Consider the following 25363-nt stretch of genomic DNA (forward strand, 5'->3'; position numbering starts at 1 on the left):
CTGTATCATATAGCCAGCAAAGTCATTGGGAGTCAGGAGGCATATAGGTTTACTATATTTTTATCATGGTTGGTTCCATAGTTGTTTAGACTAGATTTGGAATTTTTATCCACCTATCAAGTCCTTCCCAAGCATCTGGGATAGGAGATATTGTTCTTTGATGGTGTTAAAAGTATCATCACATGATGTAAAATGTTTAAAGTAAAACTGTCTTTTGCAGTTTTACTGATCATGATTTTGTCAATGATATTTATTGAGGGGTCCTTGGTACTCTCTGAGCTTGCTTGTTTTCTTGCAGACATTTCATTACTGTTAACTAGGTAACATAATCAGTGCTAGTAAGGAGTGCTGTTTGCTGTCAGTTTATATTCTGCTGTCTTGCCTGTCTGTGTGGGTGGAGGTGATCTTAGAGATTCCTTGGTTGTATCTTTTAATGGCTCATTTGTCAGAGTGCCAGGCTTCTAGAAATTCCCTAGCATTTTTGGACTTGGCCTGGACTAGGATTGTCACATTTTCCCAATTGAAACTATGGTTAAATTTGTCTATGTGTTGTGAAATTAAAGAATTTTCGTCATGTCTTCTGACTGCCAGTTGGTGTTCATGGATGCATTCTGCCAGTCTTCTGCCTGTTTGTCCTACATAATGGTTGTTGCAGTTCTTACATTGTATGTTGTAAATGAGATTTTTTTTTCTGGGGTTGCTGGGTCTTTTGATTTGTTTAGGCTATTTTGAAGGGCTTTTGTTGGCTTGAGTGCTATGCTGATTCTATGTGGTTGTAGAAGTCTATTTGTGGTTTCTGAGATATTCTTGATGCATTGTATTCTTTATCATTATTATTTAGTTTAGAATAATCAGCTCTTCAGGAGAAAAATGCAGCCCATGAATCATAGCACTGATTTAAAATAAAGAATATGCAGGATCAGAAATTCTCTCTCAGTCCCATAAACAATTAGAAGGTGTGTCTGTGGTATAAAAGAGTTATCTGCCTGTTTCCAGTAATGGAAATCTATAGCTCCATTACTCCCTCTTGAAAAGAACTTGAAAATCTTGGACTTTCCTCACGATGTTTTGGACTTCTATGAATATTCTCTTTTATTGTTCCTTTCTGAATTGATGTATTGGATCATGTTGCTTTTCTGCCTCAGTAGTTTTTGATACTTTACAAAATTACTTTTACTTTTTACTTTTATACTTTTATAAATTTTACTTCTGGCTTAGTCCAAATGCAACAACCCATACTGTACTCCTCTTATCTCATAGTGGCTATCCTGGAGAAGCCGAGAAGCTGAGAAGTTGTCATACTAAGCCAGTTTTGTGTTTGCTGCCTTGTGGCATTTTCCATAGCAGGACCTATTGCTGCTTTTTCAAATACAGACATAAACTTCTGCCAGTATCATTCCTGGGCTTCTTCTCTCTTCAGCTCTTTCTTGCTATATGGTGGGTAACTTAACTGAGTTCTTCTACTACCCTGGTTTCTCTTTTTTATGTAATCCAGATGCCCTATACCAGCGATGGCGAACCTTTTTTTGGCTCGCGTGCCACCAGTGGGGGGAGCGCAGGGGGGTCGTGTGCGGGCGTGCCGCACCCATAATGCAATGTGCGACCCCCCAGTGCGCATGCACGCACAACAGGCGCAACTCCCCCATTTTACATGCTTTTTTCACCCTCCCCAGGCTCCAGAGGCTTTATAGGAGCCTGGGGAGGGCAAAAAGAGCCTCCCCCGCCCCCCGGAGGCCCTCTGGAGGCTTCAGGGACCGTCCGGAGGCTTCCCTGACGCCTTCGGAGCGCTCTAAACGAACCTCCGAGCAAACCGGAAGTGACTTCCGTGACTTCCGGTTTGCTCGGAGGGTCATTTTAAGCTTTCCGAAGGCTTCAGGGAAGCCTCCGGACCGTCCCTGAAGCCTCCGGAGGCCTCCGGGAGGGCGGGGGAGGCTCTTTTCGCCCTCCTCAGGCCCCTATAAAGCCTCTGGAGCCTGGGGAGGGCAAAAAAATGGCTTTTAAAAATGATGAATTCAGCTGGCCAGCGCGCACATGCGTGCTGGCCAGCTGACAGGGCAGCGCCTCGCATGCCCTGACAAATGGCTCCACGTGCCACCTGTGGCACGTGTGCCATAGGTTCGCCATCACTGCCCTATACCAACTTGGGACAGTCACAAGCATAGGAGATTTTTGAGAGACTATCTGCTGGTTCTCGTACCTATTTGCTCCTCCCTAGTTTATTCTCCACAAATACTGCATTATTTTCTTCTATGGGAGCAATTTAGGCTATTAAAGTAATTCTTAATTGTATCCATCCCAGAGATATGATTGTCTTAAGAGCACAGCCTCACTAGCAGCAATTCAAAGATGATCTAAAGCTGCAGAGTTTGCCTTTACCTGCAAAAACCATTTAATAATTTCTGAGGAGTGGAAATTTGGATAGTGGTAGTGCAACTGCAGCAGATTTCCTCTTATCTTCTGTTTCTTTGCCACCATGTTGTATCATAATTAGGGATTTCTTAAATTTTTTTATATAATATTTTGAATAATAATAAAATGTTGGTTTGAATGCACAATATATCATAATATAGGATATAACTTGCAACTTACACACTCTATGAAGACCTGCACACCACATAGAACATCATACTTGCAATACCGATACACAGTAGGGCTATGCAGTACTTCAGAAATAATTTTGAATGGAGGCCTTGGACTATGCAGGAGTCCAAACATAATACAAGTCTGAATCAAAATTGTGGCTGCTTTGAAGAATTAGAGACAGATGCTCTGCCTGTATTTCCTGAACATCAAAGCATCTTTTTCAAAATCACATCTAAAGTGCCAAGCAGTCATAGTACTTGAATTAAAACCTTACCTATTATAATAAGACCTAATGTTGATGAAGAGAAAAAAAGACCTAACATGACATAAGACACAATAACAGAAAGAATAAGTGAAAAATGTTTCTTCAAAAGGAGCAAGGAGGATGAAAAAATATAATATCGTAAAATTTTCAATACTGGAAAAAGTCTTGGACTGAAGATTGATGGAAAGAATGATTCATTCTGTAAACTGTCTTGGAAAGCCAAGCTAAGCTAAAGCTAAGCTAAGCAGGTTAAGTGGTTCGATTCTTGCTTCACAGGATCTGCTTCAATGAGTTCTGCAGTATGGAGCTGTGGAATGGAATTAGTAAGAACTCCCAAGGTCTCGTGGCATTAGCTGGGTATAAGGTTGGTGCAAAGGAAGAGGGATGGCTCAGTCATTCAATATTGCCTTGGCATTTTTCATATACATACATTTTGCAAACCTATAAACCTTTCTGTAGACCATTAAAATATTGAAATTGTTCTGAAATTGTTCAGGGTAATATCAATTCCATTTCGGTACACCTGGAGAAATGTTGCTTCGCCTCAAAAAAAAAAAAAGAGAAATTCTCTGAAATCACCTGATGTGAGATCTAGCTGAACCCAGTGCATGTTTAACATACCTAAAGTTGGAGGACAAATTTAGATTAGGGATAAATTTAGACAATGCCTAATTGAAATCATGAATTCTTGCAATATGCCGTTTAAAACCTCTAAAGCTGATCACTTACTTGTCTTCCAGGAGGTCCAGGTGGTCCAATAGGGCCAGTATTACCTGGAAGTCCAGGTGTTCCCTGGGTATGAAAAAAGGTTGAGATGTCAGTAACACAGTTTCTTAAGCCACTTTGCTATATAATGTCATAGTTTCCTACACTTGACCATGGCTCAGGAGCCAAAAATTTAGCTCATTTCCCCTTTATGTCTCATTGTAATCTCTGACATAGATGTAATGGTGATATTCAAAGCCTAAATATCTTAGCTTTCTTTATATAAACGGCACTCAACCACTAGATAATTAATTTGGATTATTTTCTTCAGTATCTTTTCCAGTCCTAAACTATTTTCTTCAATATGAGGCAAACAGAATTGTGTGCAATATGTTATTCATTGATATCCACATCACAGACAGAATATTTCAAGCTCTCTCCTAGTACTTTTTAGTGTTGATGTTATCCTTTTCACAATTGCTACATCTTGGGTGAATATTTCCATTAAATATCCATCAGGTCTTCAAAATTTCTTTCCAGATTAGTCCAGATCCTCAAAGGAAGCAACATGCCCAGGATGCCAGAGTTGATCAGGGGCAAATATTTGTGGATTCTTCTATGCCCCGTCACTTCTGCAGAGTCATATGGTGTTTCACTAGTTATATTCCTAACTTTTCGATTCTGTCTTTCTGATGGACTTAGGGGTGGTAAAGACAGATTGTATAGAAATACAAGTCACTTCCTTTTCTAAGGCTTCTGCAGTAACAAGATTCTCCTTTGCCTCCTCTCATCACCCCACATTTATCAAAATTGTAATCTTTGCTAGTTAGAATAAAACTCACTGGTAATCCAGTATGTCCAGGCAATCCTTTCTCACCCTTTTGAAAACCACCTGGCAGGATTGCAACAATTTCTCCTGGGTCTCCCTATACGACACAGATTTAAAAATAATAGATTGCAATTAGTACAAGAGCATTGCTGCTGCTGTTCACCTGTTTGAGTGAAAATTGAGGACTTATTACTAACCATAATTAATTTTACATTGAGGTTTTTAAGGATTTCATTAAAATGTTGCAAAATAACAAGAAAACTTTTTGAGGTCTTTAAGCTGGCTTTTAACCAAAAGAACAAGACATGGACAAAGCAGAAATAGCAATAAAACAGAAATCTAATTATTATCTAGTTCAGGGTTATCAAACTCACGTCGTTGTGGTGGCATCATGTGACGTATATACTGACTCTGTAAATTGCTTAGAGAGGGCTGTAAAGCACTATGCATATAAGTCTAAGTGCTATTGCTATTCTATTTGCCCCTCAGATTGATAGTAAACTTTAAAAATGTACAAAAGACGGACAAAATTATTGGTTGCAAAAGGGAGCTGACAGGTTCCATTAGTCGCATCCTTTTTATTAGAAAAGGGATTATTCTCCTTGCTTTTTTTTGAGAACTGAACTTGTTTTATAGTGTTTCAGCAATTCTACATGAAAACCACAAGTGAGATCTTTGATCCACCTATTTGATATATGTTTGAACAGACCTGAGCAAAAACAGGTGCCTACTGTGGGGCCCTTCTCTCAATGCTAACCTTCCAATACTTCCTGTGAATTGAATGGAAAAGTTGTAACTGAACAAAAATGCTATTTTTGGAAAGAATTTTACAGTATGGTTGGAGCAATGGAGCAGTCCGTCATTATGAAAGAAACTGACCCTTTTTCTTTGACAAAAAAAAGATACTCATGCAGAGCTCCAAACTGGAATCTTTCCTTAGTCTGGATGAAGGTCTATTCTTATTTCCTGTGACATATTCTGTCATTATATTTGCCTCATGACTTCTTTTGTGGTAAATGGCCCATTAAAAACCCCAGGAAAGGGGATATATTTAAAAAAAAGGAAACTTGCATCAGGCCCCACTTCCAATCAAAGTGTGTTCTCTGCAGCTTCTTTTTCCTCAAAAGAGAAATGAAGTATGTTTTTCCAAAAATCCAATAAGGCAAGTGATTCTTTGTTCTCAAAGAGAAAAGGATGCTAGCTCCAAATTTAGAACGGGCAACACAAGGACTGCTAATATTTTACAAGGGAGAGGAGAACCAATTACTCAGGCAACATCATGCAGGAAACTGATTTTTCCTTTCTGTTTTTATAATGAGAGGGAGCTCTTGGTTTTCTTTAATAAATCAAGCTGTTCATTATTCTGTGACATTTTGAGTTAGTCCAAATGCTTAATCTTCTATGGATGTTGTTTTTTTTCCCCTATGACCAATTGAACAAATGATTTTTTGAATTCTGTTAGAGTAGCAAATCCACATATCATATAAACAATAAATGATAGGTATGTTCTTAACTAGAAAATATACCTTTATTCCTGGAACTCCTGGAGGTCCCTAGAAAATATAACATTGTCCGAGAAATTTAAAAAATAGCCAGTTGTTTTAATTATCATTCCACAATTAAATTTTGTATTGCAAACTGAGCCATCGATTTTCATATTTATTTTTTATTATACTTGTTTTGATTTCAGTTAAAACAAATGATTTTAAAATGCTTACGAGATTGCCAGGTAAGCCACGTAAACCGGGTGGGCCAAAGGGACCTCTTTCTCCCTAATGGAAGAGAAAAAACGTCTTTAATTCATGGATTTTTAAAAAGAGCTTCAAAATACTTGTTTAAAACAGTTTACCTTTGTTCCATTGCATCCTGGGATCCCAGGAGGACCAGCCGGGCCATCACCTCCAGGGATGCCCTGAGGTTCAGAAAGGATACAGAAAAGCAAACAGTGGTCAGTAGGTTATTCCTACTGAAATAAAAACTTGAATGTGTTTCAACTGCAACCTTGATTTTATACCCACCGGAAGGCCAGGATTCCCCGGATAGCCTGCTGAACCAGGAGGCCCCTAAGTTTTGAGGAAATGATAAAAAGAATGTAAATAGTACCATCAAGAAATTGTTTCTCCTCTACATTCATGAGGGACAATTTAAACCATCAGAAACACATATTATAAGTCACATTCTCAACCTTTTTTAAAGTTTTAATACAATGGTGAAAGCAGTGCTGTACTATAAGGTCTTCCCTTTCATGTTAGTATGCAACATCATAACACATATAGAGCAGGGGAAGGACTTGTGATGTCATTATACTGCTTTTGTAATTCTGAACCCCATTGACATTCCCCTCCAAAATACCATTGCCAAGTATTGGCAAAAAGTCCATTAAGGGTTTCCTGGATTTTATAGATTGTTCTTATTTTATCACTGATAAAATAAATCAGCTTTATGTTCCTTCCTTTTACCTTTAACAGCTTTAATCTTTAATTCATCAAAATTTAATTCTCCCATTCAAACTTTCTTTCTCTCATCTCAAAGTTCTCTTCTGAACTCTTGAAAACTTCTTTTGAAAATCCAGTAATAATATCCTTGTCCTGCTTGTTTTTCATTGTCATTTATAATTCCACTTTAACAATTAACTTTTATATTCCACCCTTTCTTTATTTTACAATATTTCTATATTTTTTGCTATTTTCTCTTCCTCATCTTTGACATTTTTAACTTCTTTAAAGTCTTTAAGAAATATGTTGGCAGCTATAGAAATTATTGCTGTCAATTTAGTTGTAAGTTTCTCTCCTAATTCCTCAAAGATATTTTGAAATGAAGTGTCATGCCTTTGACTGTTTTTTCCAAGCTTCACGGTTCCTTTTCCCGACTGGAGCTTTAGGCCCCTGAACAGTCCCATTTTCATACTGTATTCACAAAATCTCAGGCTTGTTTTGTTTTATTTACTCACATTTTCAAAATTCTTAGTAAGTTCTAATACTCAAAATTTGTCTAGTCAGATAAATTTGTCTGGTTCTTTGAAAGATCTCTTTAACTTTACATTAATTGTATATCCAAAAAATGAGATTTGACTAATTTAATGTTCTTCAAGGCTGTGCTAAAGTTAATGGCTTGGTGGCTTCCTTCATCTCCCAATGCTCAGCCTATGGGAGAAACCCTGTCCTGCCATCTGCTGCAAATGCAAGTGCTCCCTCATCCTCACCTTGTCCAAAGAAGTTCTATTGGACCAAGTTTGCTACCAGTCCATTGGTTATTGCCGCATTATTACCGCATTGTTGTCTCTGCATATTCAGAGATGTCTATCTGCCATTTTCCTCATCCAGAAACCATTACTTCTTTCAACTTAGGATGGTGCTGAATGAGTAATATTTACAAGCAATCCTCAATGTTATGGCCATCGTCGTACCCCCACAGTCTCATGATCATGGGCCAAGTGCTCGGCAACCAGCCTGGATTTCTAACCATTGAATGTCCCTCAGTCACATGATTGCGATTTGTTGCCTTCTCTGCAGGCTTTCTGCAAGCAAAGTGAATTGGGAAGCTGGCAGGATGTCAGAAATCGTGGTTACATGAAGTCCTTGAATAACAACCAATGTGATTCATTTAATAATTGTAACTGGGAACTACTGGAACTGCTTTTACTAAGAGACATGGTCATGTGATATTATGCTTTATGACATTGCTTAGTGATGGAAAATCTTATCGCTTCAAGCAATAACTTGAGAAGATATAATACATTTTTCTGATGCTGGGAAAATCAAAATCAATTGAAACAGAGGCTGATAAACAGGGTGGCTAGATGCTATCATGAGGCACTTGTATGAACTTCTAAACTCAGAGAAGCATTTACTCTCTGACAATCCTTGAGAACAGCAACTTCAGATCCCAACCACCAAAAGATATTTAAGCCACCAAAGCATTCTAATTTTTATGGGAGTATATTTCATTTTTCTTTAAATATTTTAGCTAGATTGTTAATAAACTGTTGAATACTTTCCTGTTCTTACTTGCAAACAACAGATCAAATGACATTCGATAAGATTTAAGTGTAAATAGCTATTTCACTGTCATTTTCACATCATTGAGCATTAACACTGATTACCATTAAGTAGATCAAACAGCATTCTAGTAAGAAAGTGAAAAAGTAATTATAAACATTTAAGACATGCAAATTGTGCTCTACAAAGGATGGTGCACATTACCATGTAATAAATACAACAAATTAAGAATGATTAACATGTTCAATGCTACTTTTAAAAAACTAGAGTATGCATCATGCTGAGCAGAATGCAGTGTATTTGATTATAACCTAGTGTGTTACATGCACCCAGTTATTGTGATTTGCAATCCATAACTAATGGTTTGGAACATTATGTAAACAAGGCTACTATGGCTTATTACACAAACCACAACAGGCATGATATGTATAGCAGCAATAATGTTTCATGCAAACTTACTCTCGTTCCTTTTGTTCCTGGTAGTCCTGGTTCTCCAGTATCACCCTACAGAAAGATACAAAAACTTGTTTATTTATTGTTATCAGGATTTCAAGTACTATTCTGCAGGTTAATGTTTGGCATAAGGTTCATTTTACCTTTGTTCCGTAGGCTCCTGGAGGCCCTTCTGGTCCTTGTACTCCAGGAAATCCAACTAAGCCTTGTAAACCTGGCAAACCTCTTTCACCCTGTGAAAATTAAATACACAATATATAATATATATGTGATCTATGTATTTCCTTCAACACCCAAAATGATGATGCTGATGGTGGTGGTGGTGCAGGAGGAGGAGGAGGAGGAGGAAGAGGAGGAGGAGGAGGAGGAGGAGGGAGAAGGAGTAGAAGGAGAAATATGTATAACTTATAGCAGTGAGAACAAAAACCAATAAGAATCTACTTCTTAATATCATGAAGTCAGAAAGGACATTGCCACTGGAACATCAATGAGTTTAAATTTTTTCACATTCATAAGGCAGAGTCCCTGTTCTGGGCTTACCATTTATATTTGTAAATATATTAATGCAACTAAAATGATGGATGTTCCTTATGTTTAAGATCTTTCACATCAATCTGAAAATGAGTACAAAATTAAGACTGACACATGTTTATATCATTCCCCTTCCATCTCTTTTTTGCTTTTTTATTCGTTTACATGCCATTAAAACAATTTCCATTAGGGTAGCCATTTTATTGTTTTTCTAGAAAAACAAAAGTCATGTGCTACTTTAAAGACTAACAATTATAATCTTAAATGGATCATAGTTCCTTTTATCAGACAAATTTATGATTTCATTAGAATTTGTGATTTCAAATTGTGAGGTTTTCTTAGCTAATAACATAGTGTAATCAAAGAACTTAATTAAAATATAATACTTCTTCAGTTACAAACACAAGGGTTTAATATTTGCAAAATACTCAGTTAGAAAAATAAATAAAATCTTAGAATTAGTTTACCACAACATCCCAAAATTCTATTACAACATATTAAAACCGATTACAAGCAGAGTAATTCTAATAGTACTTTAGAATAGTTCAATAACCCCAATGCCTGTCCAGTGACAGTAGATTAACACTTCAAAATAGTTTTGAATCCTTTCTACATACAAATCACAAAATTGCAGCCAAAAAGGCCTTTCTTCAAAACTGGAGCCTTGTCTTTAACCTCAAAGGGAAAAAATCAGTGACAATTTTGGCAACACTTTGCAGGCTATAAGATTGTCCCTTCGGCTACCGGAAGTCGTCCGGAAGATGCCATTGTTAACTTTTGCTCCCTTTTTTCACCAGTTTTCAGCTCTTCTGGAATAGGCACAAAAGCAGTTTCAAAAAACAACATTAGAAACAGCTGGCCAGGCCTAATAATATTTTCTTTAAACTCTGGTATCAAATTCCAAGGTTTCTTAAACTTCAGTTTTTAAAGAGCAGGATTGGAGGTGGGGGGAGTGTAAGGGTGAAGGTTCGTTCTCTGAGCTTGTGGGTTGGTTTCTGAACATTTTGTTACAGGCTAGGTAACACTTTTCAGCAGAGTTTAGGGGATGGCAGTGTCAGTGTTCTTCTGCTTATAAGGGTTTCAGGTATGGGTGTGTCAAGTGAGGGTCTAGTGATGGGTCAGCTGTGAGTCATCAATGATGGGTCTTGTGATAATATAAGATTATATCAGGTCAGGGCCATTGGGAGGTAAACTGCTGGTGGGCGGGGGTTGCATGGGTTGGTTGAGCATCAGTTCTGTCTCTGGTGGGCTGTGCAGTTGATTTGGATTCTGAGGGATTCATAGCTGGTTGTAGGTCAATGTGTCTGTTGATGGAATTGCTTGTGGAATGCCAGGCTTCAATGAACACACAAGTGTGGCAGGCGGCAACGTGGCTGATGATTTTTGTGTTGATCCAATTGAATCAGTGCTGTTTGGTGTTAGTGTGGGTAGAGATTAAGGATCTGGAATCCTGTCATTTGACTGTCAGCTGGTATTAGTGGATCCTGGTTTTTAATTGATGTGATGTTTGTCCAATGTATAATTGGTTGCAATGAGTACAGTTCAGAGGTGGTATTCATCAGGTTCTGGAGAACAGATGGTGGAAATTTTGAGTAGTTCAGAGAACCGGTAAATACCACCCCTCATGGCCCTGCCCCCATTTATTTTCTGCCTCCCGAGTCCCAGCTGATTGGGAGGAAATGGGGATTTTGCAGTAACCTTCCCCTGGAGTGGGGAGGGAATGGAGATTTTACAGTATCCTTCCCTTGGAGTGTGGAGGGAATGGAGATTTTGCAGTATCCTTCCCCTGCCATGCCCAACAAGCCACACCCACAGAACCAGTAGTAAAAAATTTTTGAATCCCACCACTCATACAGTTGATTTTTTTTTACATTGTTTCTTTCATCCTTCTATATTTTGTCATTGGTTCTGGATAATTCCTGGTTATTCTATTCTGGTTATTCTGGCTATTGTTATTCCTAGGGGTTATCTGTCATTTCTGACACCCCTTTTGTGTACGGTAAGGTTAGTTTTTGCATGGTGGTTGGCTGTGTGGTGAATCATCACAAGACTCACTGCTGACTCACAGCTGACCCATTACTGTGAAGCTACATATAATTCTTAATCTTAATTCTTACTCTTTAAATTCTGGGGCAAGGAATCATTACTTAGTTTATTACCATTAATGGTAAAAGGAAGGAAGAATGTAGGGTTTGAATTCAATCTCTTTCTTAGTGCAGAACCAAATTAAATATTGAAGACTAATGGTATTATACTTCAAATATTGTGTTTATTTTAAGCACCACTTATTAAAAAGTTCAAAGAGATTGGAACGTGCAATGAGAATGTTAATGAGAATAAACAGGAGATTGGATACATCAATCTAACAATGAATGACTGAAGGAACTGAATGTTTAGCCTTAAGAAGATTGGAGATGACCAGACAGGATATGATAACACTCTTCAGAAAAATGAAAGAATGTTATAAGAAGAGCATAACTTTCTCTCTATCTCCAGAGTCCAAAATATGGAATAATTGTCAATGCTTTAATTTGGATTTTTACAGAAACAGGGAGTGGAATTTGATCCTGAGGCCTGAGATTCTATGATATTTATCTTTGATGGGATTTCTTATCCATTACCACTGGTAGCAGTTTATTAAATATCATTATGCTGGTACCTATGTTCAATAAGACACAAAATAAAAGAATACAATAAAATATCTATTGATAAAATAATTTATTACAATTAATTATAACATATAAAATAAGCCTGTTACTTAAAGGCTCATGACCTTACATGTAATAAACCAGAATAATATGATAACCAATAAAGTGACCAACAAAGTAGTGAATGACCAATGAAATTTGGGGGACAAACAAAAGAGAAACTACTTCTTGGGTACTGCAGATGTACTACTGAATGCCTTCTGCCTTTGGTTCTAAGACAGAGAAATACACTTTTGTTTTGCAATACAATAGTGGCAAATATCTGTAGCTCGTTGTAGGATTAGGTGAAGGTTCTTTCTCAGAGTTTGTGAGGCCGTGTATGAGGATGGTCTTTTCGTCATCAGATAAAGATCTGTTGGATAGATTTTTGATCCATAGTTCTGAATTGTTATTTTGTGATTTTGGAGTGATGGTATTGAGTTTCTCTTGTAGTGAGTTGCATTTTGGGGTTTGTATTTTGTTGGCATTCCTGTGTATCGTACACTATTTGAAGCCATTATTCAGCTAATATCAGTGTATCAGATTTAGTTTGCTATGTTAATATGAAACTATGTGTTACTGAGTAAGTTTTATAGCGTGCCATATGAATACTATAATTACATTCACACATGTGATTACATTTTCAGACACAAACAACAACCTGCTTATTTTTCTTCTACTTAAGAAATTTTTCAGATGGATCTAGAAAAGTGAAACTTTTTGTTAGTTTTCATTAATGTCACTTCCCACAACAGTTTTATCTTTACGCAATGTGTCTAGTCAGAAACAGTATTTGTTGAGGCTAGAAACTCAATTATCTAGTATTTATTTTATTTATTTATTTAAAACATTTATAAAGCCACCTGTCTTATAACCTACTCTGGTCAACTTCCTATCTATTAGCCTGTAAATTTCTTGCAATTCCCTAAAATAAATGTTTGGAAATTTTAAAAAATCATTTGAATCATTTTCAAATTGGGGTGGAGGGTGGCACGTGATGGGTGGGTGGGGAAAAATTTCATACCAATCACATGAAATTATATAATACTATCCCAAACTTGAAAAGGTTGTTGTTCTTTGAGTTAATTTTTAACCAAAATGGATGTGAAAGAAATGTGAAAGTGACTTAACTATTAAGCCCATAATGGCATACTGAAAATAATTCTGTCTAAAGATCTTTCTTATGAAATAAACATTTCTTCATTTTGTAATAGTAACAGTTACTATTTATGTTGGATCACACTTTCTGCCTACTCCAAAATATATCAACTCAGAAAGCAAGAGTTCAGAACATTTTGATAAAAAAAACTGTCCATTAAAATATTATACTATGGTTCTTTTCCAAAATTTTGTAGGGTTTTGCTAATGACATTTAGAGAGAAAGAAAAAATGTGGTTTGAAAATACATTTAATACCATTATTATACTGAGCTAGAAAACAATGTGTTTGATGTTGACTTTTGAACATCCAATAAGGCCAATCATTATGAGATGTGACTGATATCTTATGCAAGGTGCAAATATTGCAACCCAAGAATCCTATGGAGCCCACCAGCATTCTTTGTGCAGGGCCCATACCGGACTAAATTGGAATTAAAACAATCGAACACTCTATTTTACTGCAACATGTTTTGTCATTTAGTATCTACAGCAGCTTTTACTATACAAATTTTAATTTATACCTAACTTAAAGTGTACTTCACAACAAATGTTATGCTGTCATTACTGCTAGAAATACTTTTTAAAATGGTAGACAGGCAATGTCCTAATGAATTAGATTTAACAGAAATACCAGAGATTTAAAAATAAAGAAACCCATCAGATTATAGGATACATTATCCCTGTTCATCAAATTGTCCCCTTCATATTGTAGGAAGTTAGCACCCACCCCTCTCATAGAGAAATGAAATATCCTGGGAAATATTGAAAAGGTAGAATATTATATTTCCCTGGATCAGAAATGGAGAAGCATGTTTTTAGGCAGGAAACAGACTCACTCTTAATAGCCCCCCACCTTTGTTAATGGGCCATTAAAAAAAGCCTTGGCCACCCTATTTACCTAACAAAACCCAGCTCCAAAACTCCAGCTCCAGGGCGATGGGATTAAAGCATGATAGTATTTGCCCTTTACCCAACTCACCAGATAGCATCTGAGAACTCAACCAAACCTGGACTCAAAACACAGCCTACAGCCGGGATGGCAAACGTATGGCATGCGTGCCACAGGTGGCACACAGAGCCATTTGTCAGGGCATTCAAGGCGTTGCCTTGTTAGCTGACTTCAGCCTTTTTTTGAGGCCATTTTTCGCCCTCCTCAGGCTCCAGAGGCTTTATAGGAGCCTGGGGAGGGCGAAAACAGCCCCCCTACACCCCCGAGGGCCTCTGGAGGCTTCAGGACCTTACCTGAAGCCTCCAGAGAACAAAAAGCCAGCCCTATGGGCAAACCAGAAGTACTTCCGGTTTGCTTTTAGAGCTGATTTTAGCCCTCCGGAGCCTTCAGGGACCTTTCAGAGGCTTTCTTGAAGGCTCTCGAGGGGGAAAAACCCACCCTACGAGCAAACCGGAACCAGTTTGTCCGTAGGGCTGATTTTTGTCCTCCAGAGCCTTCAGGGCAGTGGTGGGTTTCAAAAATTTTTGGAACCTACTCTGTGGGTGTGGCCTCCTTTGTGAGAGTGGCTTGCCAGCCATGTGACCTGGTGGGAGTGGCTTGCCGGCCATGTGACCGGGTGGGAGTGGCTTGCCGGCCATGTGACCGGGGGGAGTGGCTTGGCAGTCATGTGACCGGATGGGAGTGGCCAAGACAATGTCACTGAATTTTTTGCCCCAATGAATGATCTACAAAAAGAAGATATTAAAAAGGAAATTTATTATTTTGTGCACTTACTACTTAAATAAGATTAAAATAAGTACACAAAACAATAAAAGAGATACTTACAGAAGGTAAGTAGCTTACTACTTACTACTTGCATTTCAAAGGAAATAAATACATATTTAATTTTACACATGTTAACAGCTGTTGGAATTGTGTTTGCACAACAGTGGAAAAAACAAAGATATGAAAATGAATAAATATTAGAATGTGCAAGAATGAATAAATTGACAATTAAAACCAAGAAGGCTTTGAATACTTTTTCATGTGGAATTTGTTTTATCAATTGCTAACTAACAGAAACAGCAATTAGAAATCTAAAAGTATGAAAGAAAACACCAATTATGAAAGGAAAGGTCATTAAAATGTATAAGGAAATATTATTAGTACTTGATCATTATTAATGTGTAGATAACTGCAGGACATTACATACCCACAAACACAAACTATAACAGTGCCAGGAAAACACACACACACACACACACACACACACACACAAACAATTTCCCCCCAAAAGACTGCAGATGAAACCAGTTTTTTTCCCTAACCCTAAGAACAGGAAAGACAAAGCCACAGGAATAAAAACCATCAAGGCATTGTGGGAAATTATAAAGGACAGTGCCAGGAAGCTCACAGAACCAGCAACCACCTCACAATTACCTAAACAACCAGGTATCACATAGAAACACACAAAATCTGGCAAAGCTGCCTTGCACCAACCTGGCCTGCCCATAGAAAAGAAGCCACCTTGAGACACATACCATACACCAACCTGTACACTTAAAAGCAACATTTTGCATCACAAATAAAACATTTGCAAAAAGGAATAACATTTCTTGTAATAAACATTCTATAAACAATAAATAAATAAAAATTCCCTAAAAATAATTAAAAACCACCAGGTTCAGAGAACACCAAAGGACCCCACAGTCCTCTCCCTCCTTATCTTTTTCCTTTTTGTCCTTCGACTTCTCCTCCTCCTCTTTTCCCCACAACCCCATCTAGCACTGATGATGTTACCTAGTTTGGTAGTGAAATGTCTGTAAAAAAAACCCACCAAGCTCAGAAAGCAGCAAGGATCCCACTTTCCCCCACCTCCTCCCTCTTTCTCCTTTTTGTCCCCCCCCCCCAAAGACTGCAAATGAAACCAGTGTTTTTTCCCCCCCTAACCCTAAGGACAGGAAAGACAAAGCCACTGGAATAAAAACCATCAAGGCATTGTGGGAAATTATAAAGGACAGTGCCAGGAAGCTCACAGAACCAGCAACCACCTCAGAATTACCTAAACAACCAGGATGAAACACATTAAATGTGGCAAAGCTGCCTTGCACCAACCTGGCCTGCCCATAGAAAAGCACCCACTTTGAGATATATAAACCTGGTCTGAACACTTTTAAGCAACATATTGCACCACAAAGAAAACATTTGCAAAAAGGAATAACATTTCTTGTAGTAAATATATTTTATAAACAATTAAAACATAAAAATTCCCAAACAATAATTTAAAAAAGATATTCTATAAATAAAAAAAATCCTTAAAAACCATTGTTAAGTATTCCACCAGCAATAATGTATACTATAACTATTTTAAGGTATTGTACCAACTGTAACCATTATTCCACCAGCAATAATTTATACTGTACCATTTCAAACTACTCCACACACAATAATTTAAAATGAAACCATTAAAAACATTCAATACACAATAAATTACAATAAAACAATTTAAAACAATTCTATACACAATACATTTTAAAGTATTGAGTATAGAATATTTTAAAATGGTTTATTTTAATTTATTTTGGATAGAATCTTTTTTAAAATAGTCTGAGACAATTTTAAAAAAGAATCCATATACAATAAATTGAAGTAAACCATTTTAAAATATTCTACACTCAATACTTTTAAGTAAAAATATTTTAAAAAATTCTATGCACAATAAATAAAATATTATTTTAAAATACATTAAAAAAATAAAAGAAAAAAAACCAGGTTACTTACCAGCAGGCAGAATCAGCAGCTCTCCGATGCAACAGGCAGCAGACAGGCAGAGAGGCAGGAGGACAGGTAAGACTGTTTAAGACTCTTAGGGCTTAGCCAGCCAGGCGAGGCTGGAGAGGGGAGGGTGGGGGGCATTTGGCCTAGCCTCGCGGAGGCTTGCCACCCACGCCAGCCTGGTGCTTCATCCCGGAAAGGCCCAGGGGCCTCTCCTGGGCTAAGCTAGCTTCCCGGCGGTCGCGGATCCCACGCAACGCCAGTGCTTCATCCCGGAAAGGCCCAGGGGCCTCTCCTGGGCTAAGCTAGCTTCCCGGCGGTCGCGCATCCCACGCGACGCCGGTGCTTTGTCCCGGAAAGGCCCAGGGGCCTCTCCTGGGCAGAGCTAGCTGCCCGCCGCCCGCATGGCCCACGCCAGCCCGCCGCTTCAGCGAGGCTTTCCTCGCCAAAGCTAGCTTAGCCCAGGAGAGGCCCCTGGGCCTTTCCGGGATGAAGCACCGGCGTCGCGTGGGACGCGCGACCGCCGGGAAGCTAGCTTAGCCCAGGAGAGGCCCCTGGGCCTTTCCGGGACGAAGCACCAGGCTGGCGTGGGTGGCAAGCCTCCGCGAGGCTAGGCCAAATGTCCCCCACCCTCCCCTCTCCAGCCTCGCCTGGCTGGCTAAGCCCTAAGAGTCTTAAACAGTCTTACCTGTCCTCCTGCCTCTCTGCCTGTCTGCTGCCTGTTGCATCGGAGAGCTGCTGATTCTGCCTGCTGGTAAGTAACCTGGTTTTTTTTCTTTTATTTTTTTAATGTATTTTAAAATAATATTTTATTTATTGTGCATAGAATTTTTTAAAATATTTTTACTTAAAAGTATTGAGTGTAGAATATTTTAAAATGGTTTACTTCAATTTATTGTGTATGGATTCTTTTTTAAAATTGTCTCAGACTATTTTAAAAAAGATTCTATCCAAAATAAATTAAAATAAACCATTTTAAAATATTCTATACTCAATACTTTAAAATGTATTGTGTATAGAATTGTTTTAAATTGTTTTATTGTAATTTATTGTGTATTGAATGTTTTTAATGGTTTCATTTTAAATTATTGTGTGTGGAGTAGTTTGAAATGGTACAGTATAAATTATTGCTGGTGGAATAATGGTTACAGTTGGTACAATACCTTAAAATAGTTATAGTATACATTATTGCTGGTGGAATACTTAACAATGGTTTTTAAGGATTTTTTTTATTTATAGAATATCTTTTTTAAATTATTGTTTGGGAATTTTTATGTTTTAATTGTTTATAAAATATATTTACTACAAGAAATGTTATTCCTTTTTGCAAATGTTTTCTTTGTGGTGCAATATGTTGCTTAAAAGTGTTCAGACCAGGTTTATATATCTCAAAGTGGGTGCTTTTCTATGGGCAGGCCAGGTTGGTGCAAGGCAGCTTTGCCACATTTAATGTGTTTCACCCTGGTTGTTTAGGTAATTCTGAGGTGGTTGCTGGTTCTGTGAGCTTCCTGGCACTGTCCTTTATAATTTCCCACAATGCCTTGATGGTTTTTATTCCAGTGGCTTTGTCTTTCTTGTCCTTAGGGTTAGGGGGGAAAAAAACACTGGTTTCATTTGCAGTCTTTGGGGGGGGGGGGACAAAAAGGAGAAAGAGGGAGGAGGTGGGGGAAAGTGGGATCCTTGCTGCTTTCTGAGCTTGGTGGGTTTTTTTACAGACATTTCACTACCAAACTAGGTAACATCATCAGTGCTAGATGGGGTTGTGAGGAAAGGAGGAGGAGGAGAAGTCGAAGGACAAAAAGGAAAAAGATGAGGGAGAGGACTGTGGGGTCCTTTGGTGTTCTCTGAACCTGGTGGTTTTTAATTATTTTTAGGGAACTTTTATTTATTTATTGTTTATAGAATGTTTATTACAAGAAATGTTATTCCTTTTTGCAAATGTTTTATTTGTGATGCAATATGTTGCTTTTAAGTGTACAGGTTGGTGTATGGTATGTGTCTCAAGGTGGCTTCTTTTCTATGGGCAGGCCAGGTTGGTGCAAGGCAGCTTTGCCAGATTTTGTGTGTTTCTATGTGATACCTGGTTGTTTAGGTAATTGTGAGGTGGTTGCTGGTTCTGTGAGCTTCCTGGCACTGTCCTTTATAATTTCCCACAATGCCTTGATGGTTTTTATTCCTGTGGCTTTGTCTTTCCTGTTCTTAGGGTTAGGGAAAAAAACTGGTTTCATCTGCAGTCTTTTGGGGGGAAATTGTTTGTGTGTGTGTGTGTGTGTGTGTGTGTGTGTGTGTGTTTTCCTGGCACTGTTATAGTTTGTGTTTGTGGGTATGTAATGTCCTGCAGTTATCTACACATTAATAATGATCAAGTACTAATAATATTTCCTTATACATTTTAATGACCTTTCCTTTCATAATTGGTGTTTTCTTTCATACTTTTAGATTTCTAATTGCTGTTTCTGTTAGTTAGCAATTGATAAAACAAATTCCACATGAAAAAGTATTCAAAGCCTTCTTGGTTTTAATTGTCAATTTATTCATTCTTGCACATTCTAATATTTATTCATTTTCATATCTTTGTTTTTTCCACTGTTGTGCAAACACAATTCCAACAGCTGTTAACATGTGTAAAATTAAATATGTATTTATTTCCTTTGAAATGCAAGTAGTAAGTAGTAAGCTACTTACCTTCTGTAAGTATCTCTTTTATTGTTTTGTGTACTTATTTTAATCTTATTTAAGTAGTAAGTGCACAAAATAATAAATTTCCTTTTTGGAAGAATTTTCCACTCCTCAGCCCCAAAGCTCTGTCCGCGCGACTCACTTCCAAGGCGGTGGCTGGAGAGGCGCGCAAGAACGGCGAGCGGTTTCCCACCAAAGCGGCGTTCTGCGCATAAGAAGGCACTGCCGGAGGACAAAGGCATGCAAACACGCATCTACCCAGCTGTCTTTTCCAGCTACCTAGCGCTCTTTTCCACCGATCGCGCACGTTGTGCGCGCAAGAAGGAAAAGTCCGCGGCGAAGCCCTTGTCGCCCCGAGCTCTTGTTTGCACTTCCCCCCCTTTTTCTTCGCTCCATCCCGCTCCAGCTCTGGAAGGGCCGGCGAGGTTGGCTCCAGCCGAGATCGAGAGGGAGGAGAGGAGGGGGTAGCTGCGGGCTACCTTCCGGCCAAATGCGCACGAAAAGCATGCGCGATCGGTGGAAAAGAGCGCTAGGTAGCTGGAAAAGACAGTTGGGTAGATGCGTGTTTGTGTGCCTCTCTCCTCAGCCCCAAAGCTCTGTCCGCACGACTCACTTCCAAGATGGTGGCTGGAGAGGCGCGCAAGAACGGCGAGCGGTTTCCCACCAAAGTGGCGTTCTGCGCACAAGAAGGCGCTGCCGGAGGACAAAGGCATGCAAACACGCATCTACCCAGCTGTCTTTTCCAGCTACCTAGCGCTCTTTTCCACCGATCGCACACGCTTTTCGTGCGCATTTGGCCGGAAGGTAGCCCGCAGCTACCCCCTCCTCTCCTCCCTCTCGATCTCGGATGGAGCCAACCTCGCTGGCCCTTCCAGAGCCGGAGCGGGATGGAGCGAAGAAAAAGGGGGGGGAGTGCAAACAAGAGCTCGGGGCGACAAGGGCTTCGCCGCAGACTTTTCCTTCTTGCGCGCACAACATGCGCGATCGGTGGAAAAGAGCGCTAGGTAGCTGGAAAAGATAGATGGGTAGATGTGTGTTTGCGACCCTTTGTCCTCCGGCAGCACCTTCTTGCGCGCAGAACGCCGCTTTGGTGGGAAACCGCTCGCCATTCTTGCACGCCTCTCCAGCCACCGCCTTGGAAGTGAGTCACGCGGACGGAGCTTTGGGGCTGAGGAGAGAGGCAGGGACGGAGGGAGTGGGGGGAGAGGAGCCGCCCCCCTCACCCCGCAGGCAATGGGGAAAGCTTTCCTGAAATGGGGGGGGTGTCATGGGAAATAAAAAGGGCGCGCGCTGGGGGGGACGAAGGAGGCTTTGGCGCGCCTTAGAGGCGGGTGGGAAAGCAACAAAAGGGGCAGCGAGGGTGGGCAGTGCCTGCAGGCGGCAAGGCTTGAGCGGGGTGAAAGCGCAGCCCCTTTCATTGCTTTCCCATTCACCCCGCTCAAGCCTTGCCCGAGGGAGCTGGGGATCGGGCTTTGGGTTGGTGGGAGACCTTGAAGGAGTGGGGGGGGAAGGGACTGGCGCAGGTGGAGGAAGCAATGCTACGCGGATCAGTGCACTCCACGGTCCCCTTAATGTTCACTCAGGAAGGCGGAGAATGGGACCACGTGTGCTGCACACGTGGTCCCATTCCCCGCCTTCCTGATGACGTCACCAGCCTCCCCAGCCATAACCCTCACCGCACGTCACTGACTGGCACATATGGGCAAGGGAAATCTTTACCTTATAGAGTGGGTCACAATTAATACTAAGGATGTCAGTGAGTGGAAGGTTGGGACTCCATTAAGACCTTTCCTCTTTTTTGACCAAGATTCAAGATGTTCAGTTTTCAAGATTACAATCTTCGTACCTCCAGCATTAAAAATAACTTTCTTTTCTGCCATCTCTCCATGCATTCAAAGATTTGAATTAGTTGTTCACAGGAATGGACATAAAATACTCTAAAATTTAAGATGTATGATTCACAGAATGTTTTTAAACAATACTGATATATGTCTTACTCAGATAATAGCTCCATTCAGTGAACCTGAGAGGAGTTTTCAGCTGACTGCTTAATTTTATTAATAAACGGTTTAAACATCAGTATTAACTTTTGTTTTATGCATTTCCATAAATGGGCAAGGATTTTTAGTAATATGTCCATAAGGAAGTAGAGATTTCCTAAAACTGTTTTCCCAGGGGAATAAAGTGAATGTGATCCTGCAAAGAATGTCCTTCCTATAACCATTAAAATTGAGATTTGTAATATAGTTTCTCAGGCTTGTAGATTTAATATTAGAAAAAGCCTGTTTTTATACATTCAAAAGCAAATCATTTCAGGGGTCATTGCAAAACTTTATTTCAAATGTTTGTTGGTGGAGAGAGGTGGATCCTCCAACAATCCAGCCATTTATCACAGCTTTATCTTCAATCTCTGCTCCCCTGTGTTTTCCAATTTGGTTGTGTCCAATTTTTACTTCCACATAGCTAAATATTATCTCCCCTCCTAAGGGTATCCTGGTAGTATTAAAATTCATTTATTCTGATTTATTCAAAATTGGTAAAAACACAAGGAAGGAAAAATACTGCACATACAGAATACTTACTTTTTGCCCCTTTACTCCACTGCAGTCACATTTTCCACAGCCAGAACAACCCTGTAATTAAAAAGAAAGCAATCCATCAATTTGGTAATATCTACAATAAAGGTTAGACTTTGCTAGAGAAGGTTTGCTAGAGAAAAAGTTGCTTGTAATGAAAATGTATCTGTCTACTCAGACTATTTAAGTAATGCTGATTCCATTAAAAAGCCAATTTAGATAAAGGTAACACTCAAGTAGAATAAAATATAAATCAAAATATAAGAATAAAGACGTGGCATAGAAGGGACAGTTAGAAGCCTGTTTCAAAAGATAAGGAAATGTCATCAAACTTCTACCACAACATATTCCAGAAAATGTCCCTATGTCAAAAGTCCAAAACCACAAGGTTCAAAATAAAGTTCGTTAATGACACGTAATCCATACCTGTAACAAAAAGGAGAAGACCCCCATCTACTTATGAGGCTTTTTCCCCAAAATAACCAATAAGAAATGAGTTAAGTAATTCCGTGTTGCGCTGCTTTTAAGAATGTATAAGAACGCGTGCATCAATAATAAAGGTTGTTCAGAAATTCGCAACGTTAGCCATGGGCTAACTTTCTGAACCTGGCTGCCAAATAAACTTCTCCTGTATCCTGAGAAGTCTAAAGCCTGTCATTTTCTGCAACAACACAAACCTATACAGCTATAATATTGATATTCCTTAGGAAATAGAAAAAATATATTTTGAAGCTTTTATCTATGAATTGATATGCTAGAGTCACTATTGCAAAGATGTCCTTTTGAGTGTTCCCTTTCTCTGTTTAACCCCAAAGAACTGGGGAAATGGGAAATCAAGGGTCCTGCAGATCGTATCATTATGATATACTGGATATAAATTTAGCTCTTGCCATACAATAGCAAAAAGACTACTAAGAATAATCATAGTGTCCACAGAAATATTTGGTATACAACAACTGTCTTATAGCAACTGTTGCAGAAAATGACAGGCTTAGACTTCTAAGGATACAGGAAGGGTTTATTTGGCAGCCAGGTTCAGAAAGCTAACACGTAGCTAGCATTGGAAATTCTGAACAACCTTCATTATCAGAGCACGCGTTCTTATATATTCTCTAAAGCGACGCAACACAGAATTACTTAACTCATTTCTTATTGGTTATTTTGGGGGAAAAGCCTTATAAGTAGATGGGGGTCTTACTTCTCCTTTTGTTCTTGGGACACAGGTATGGACTACATGTCTTTAGCAAACTTTAATTGAACCTTGTGGTTTGGACTTTTGACATAGGGACATTGGCTGGAACATCTTGTGGTTAGAGGCTGATGACATTTCCCTGTCCCTTTAAGCAAGCTTCTAACTGTCCCTTTTATGCCACGTCTTCATTCTTATATTTTAATTCATATTTTATTCTACTTTACAACAGCGACATCCTGCTTTATACAAATGGCAAATGCATAGACCTTTGTGCTGCATTTTTAAAAAAACAAATCCATTCTATTGAGCATAACCCATGGTGACTTTGTGGGCACAAGCCTCTAATTTTCTTGGCAACAATACAAGCATGCATTACCATTTTGCCATTGCCTTTTGTTGGGATAGTCTTTTAAACTTTCCAAACCAGCCTATACCTTTGAGATTCCACTAGCCATCTCTGACCCTACTAGACAGCTGCAAATGTTTTAAGAGACATTCAGTCTTTCCTGCATTTATCATTCTTAGATATTGCAATTTAGGCAAAAGAGCTCTATATCATATGTGCTATCATTTGGAGGCTAGGAACTAGAGCTGTGATTTAATGAGGAGTCTGGGAAATAACATCTGATGAAGTTTCCCGATCTATTCAGGATTTTTTGAGGAAGCAAAGAAATCCCTTACATAGTTTAACTGATCTAGTCTGAGCAGACAGTCATTCCTTTATCTGATGTGATCACACAGCAAAGAGAATTATAAAGCCCAGGGGTGATTTGCCATTTCCTGCTTCCTGGGGCTGAGAGAATATGACTGGCCCAAGATTACCCAACTGGCTTTGAGCCCAAAGTGGAACTAGAACTCATGGTCTTCTGGTTTCTAGTATGATGCTTTAACAATAACAAACTGACTCTCTAATTTTCAATTACATATATTTTCCAGATTCCAGATTCCACTGTAGTTCAAGGTTTATAGCTTAATGTATTTATTTATTTGTGACCAATGATTAAACAAATGGTGACCTCCCATTTTATAGGAACCTACTCTATGTCTTCACTACATTTTCTTAGATTAATTAAAGCTCTAAAGCAAGTCTAGATTAGCAATGAAAATCTTATCATGCACCGCATTCTTCACTAGAATCAGTCTGGGGCTCTCAAAATATGTTGTGTAAAAATAAGGTTGTACATGCAAAGATTAAAAACTCATGGTTCTATCCTGCTCATGACAAACTTAAAATTCTTCAGAAAAATAACTCTCAAAATGTATTGTGCATGGTGCTCAAAACCTATGAACTCGCTTCCCTTTTTAAAAAAATGTTTGGGTGGAATTTGTGGTAGAAGGAATAAATGAAATGACCGAGAACCAATGGCGAAGATTTATTTGTCTATAAAATGTGGAAGGGGAAAAGTCTGTGTGTTTTTATTAAGTTGGTTTAACAATAGAATACTTAATGGCGCATTCAAATGAATTATTTTAATTGTAGAAACAAGAAAACCATTGATTTGTCCCTTTTCCCATGAAGCTAACTAGTACCAAGTTAGGCTCCACCATCATCACCCTGACCCTCAGCTGTTCTTAAATTCTTAAGATCTGGTTCATTTCACCTGTCTCACCTACAGAATAAGAAAATGAAAATCCACCTATAGAATCAGAAAATGAAAATGACTATTAATGACTATGTTTTATATGTGACAAAGAACTACATGTTTGCCTGAAAATAAGACCTCCCCAGATAATAAGCCCAATCGGGCTTTTGAGCAGATGTGCTAAAATAAGCTCTCCCCTGAAAATAAGTCCTCCCCGAAAATATTTAAGCGCATGTCCAGTTTGCATGGCAAGCTGGTGGCTTACCATGCAAACAACACAAGGTGAGGAGATGAACCCGGAGGGGGGGAAGGGGGGACATGCCCCACGCACACCCACACACCCTTACCTAACAGCCACTCAGCAACATGCCTCACTGGTGTAGCAACGCAACACAGCAGCAGCAATGAGGTGACTACGC

At 39.0% G+C, this 25363-nt stretch overlaps 1 protein-coding gene across 1 annotated transcript in view; it reads right to left on the reverse strand.

The window, feature by feature from the left end:
* The window catches only part of LOC309387672 (uncharacterized protein), a 166465-nt gene that overhangs the window by 104340 nt on the left and 36762 nt on the right, over positions 1 to 25363 (reverse strand). The window contains exons 2-10 of the mRNA XM_081944381.1: positions 22176 to 22226; positions 8977 to 9066; positions 8840 to 8884; positions 6401 to 6445; positions 6232 to 6294; positions 6101 to 6154; positions 5909 to 5935; positions 4396 to 4479; positions 3578 to 3640 (exon numbers count right to left, since the gene is read on the reverse strand). Of these exons, the coding sequence (XP_081800507.1) occupies positions 3578 to 3640; positions 4396 to 4479; positions 5909 to 5935; positions 6101 to 6154; positions 6232 to 6294; positions 6401 to 6445; positions 8840 to 8884; positions 8977 to 9066; positions 22176 to 22226 (522 nt within the window). The remainder of the gene's footprint in view (positions 1 to 3577; positions 3641 to 4395; positions 4480 to 5908; positions 5936 to 6100; positions 6155 to 6231; positions 6295 to 6400; positions 6446 to 8839; positions 8885 to 8976; positions 9067 to 22175; positions 22227 to 25363) is intronic.

Source organism: Natrix helvetica (genome assembly GCF_964273705.1).
Source record: "Natrix helvetica genome assembly, chromosome: 2".
In the NCBI taxonomy this organism is placed as follows: Eukaryota; Metazoa; Chordata; class Lepidosauria; order Squamata; family Natricidae; genus Natrix; species Natrix helvetica.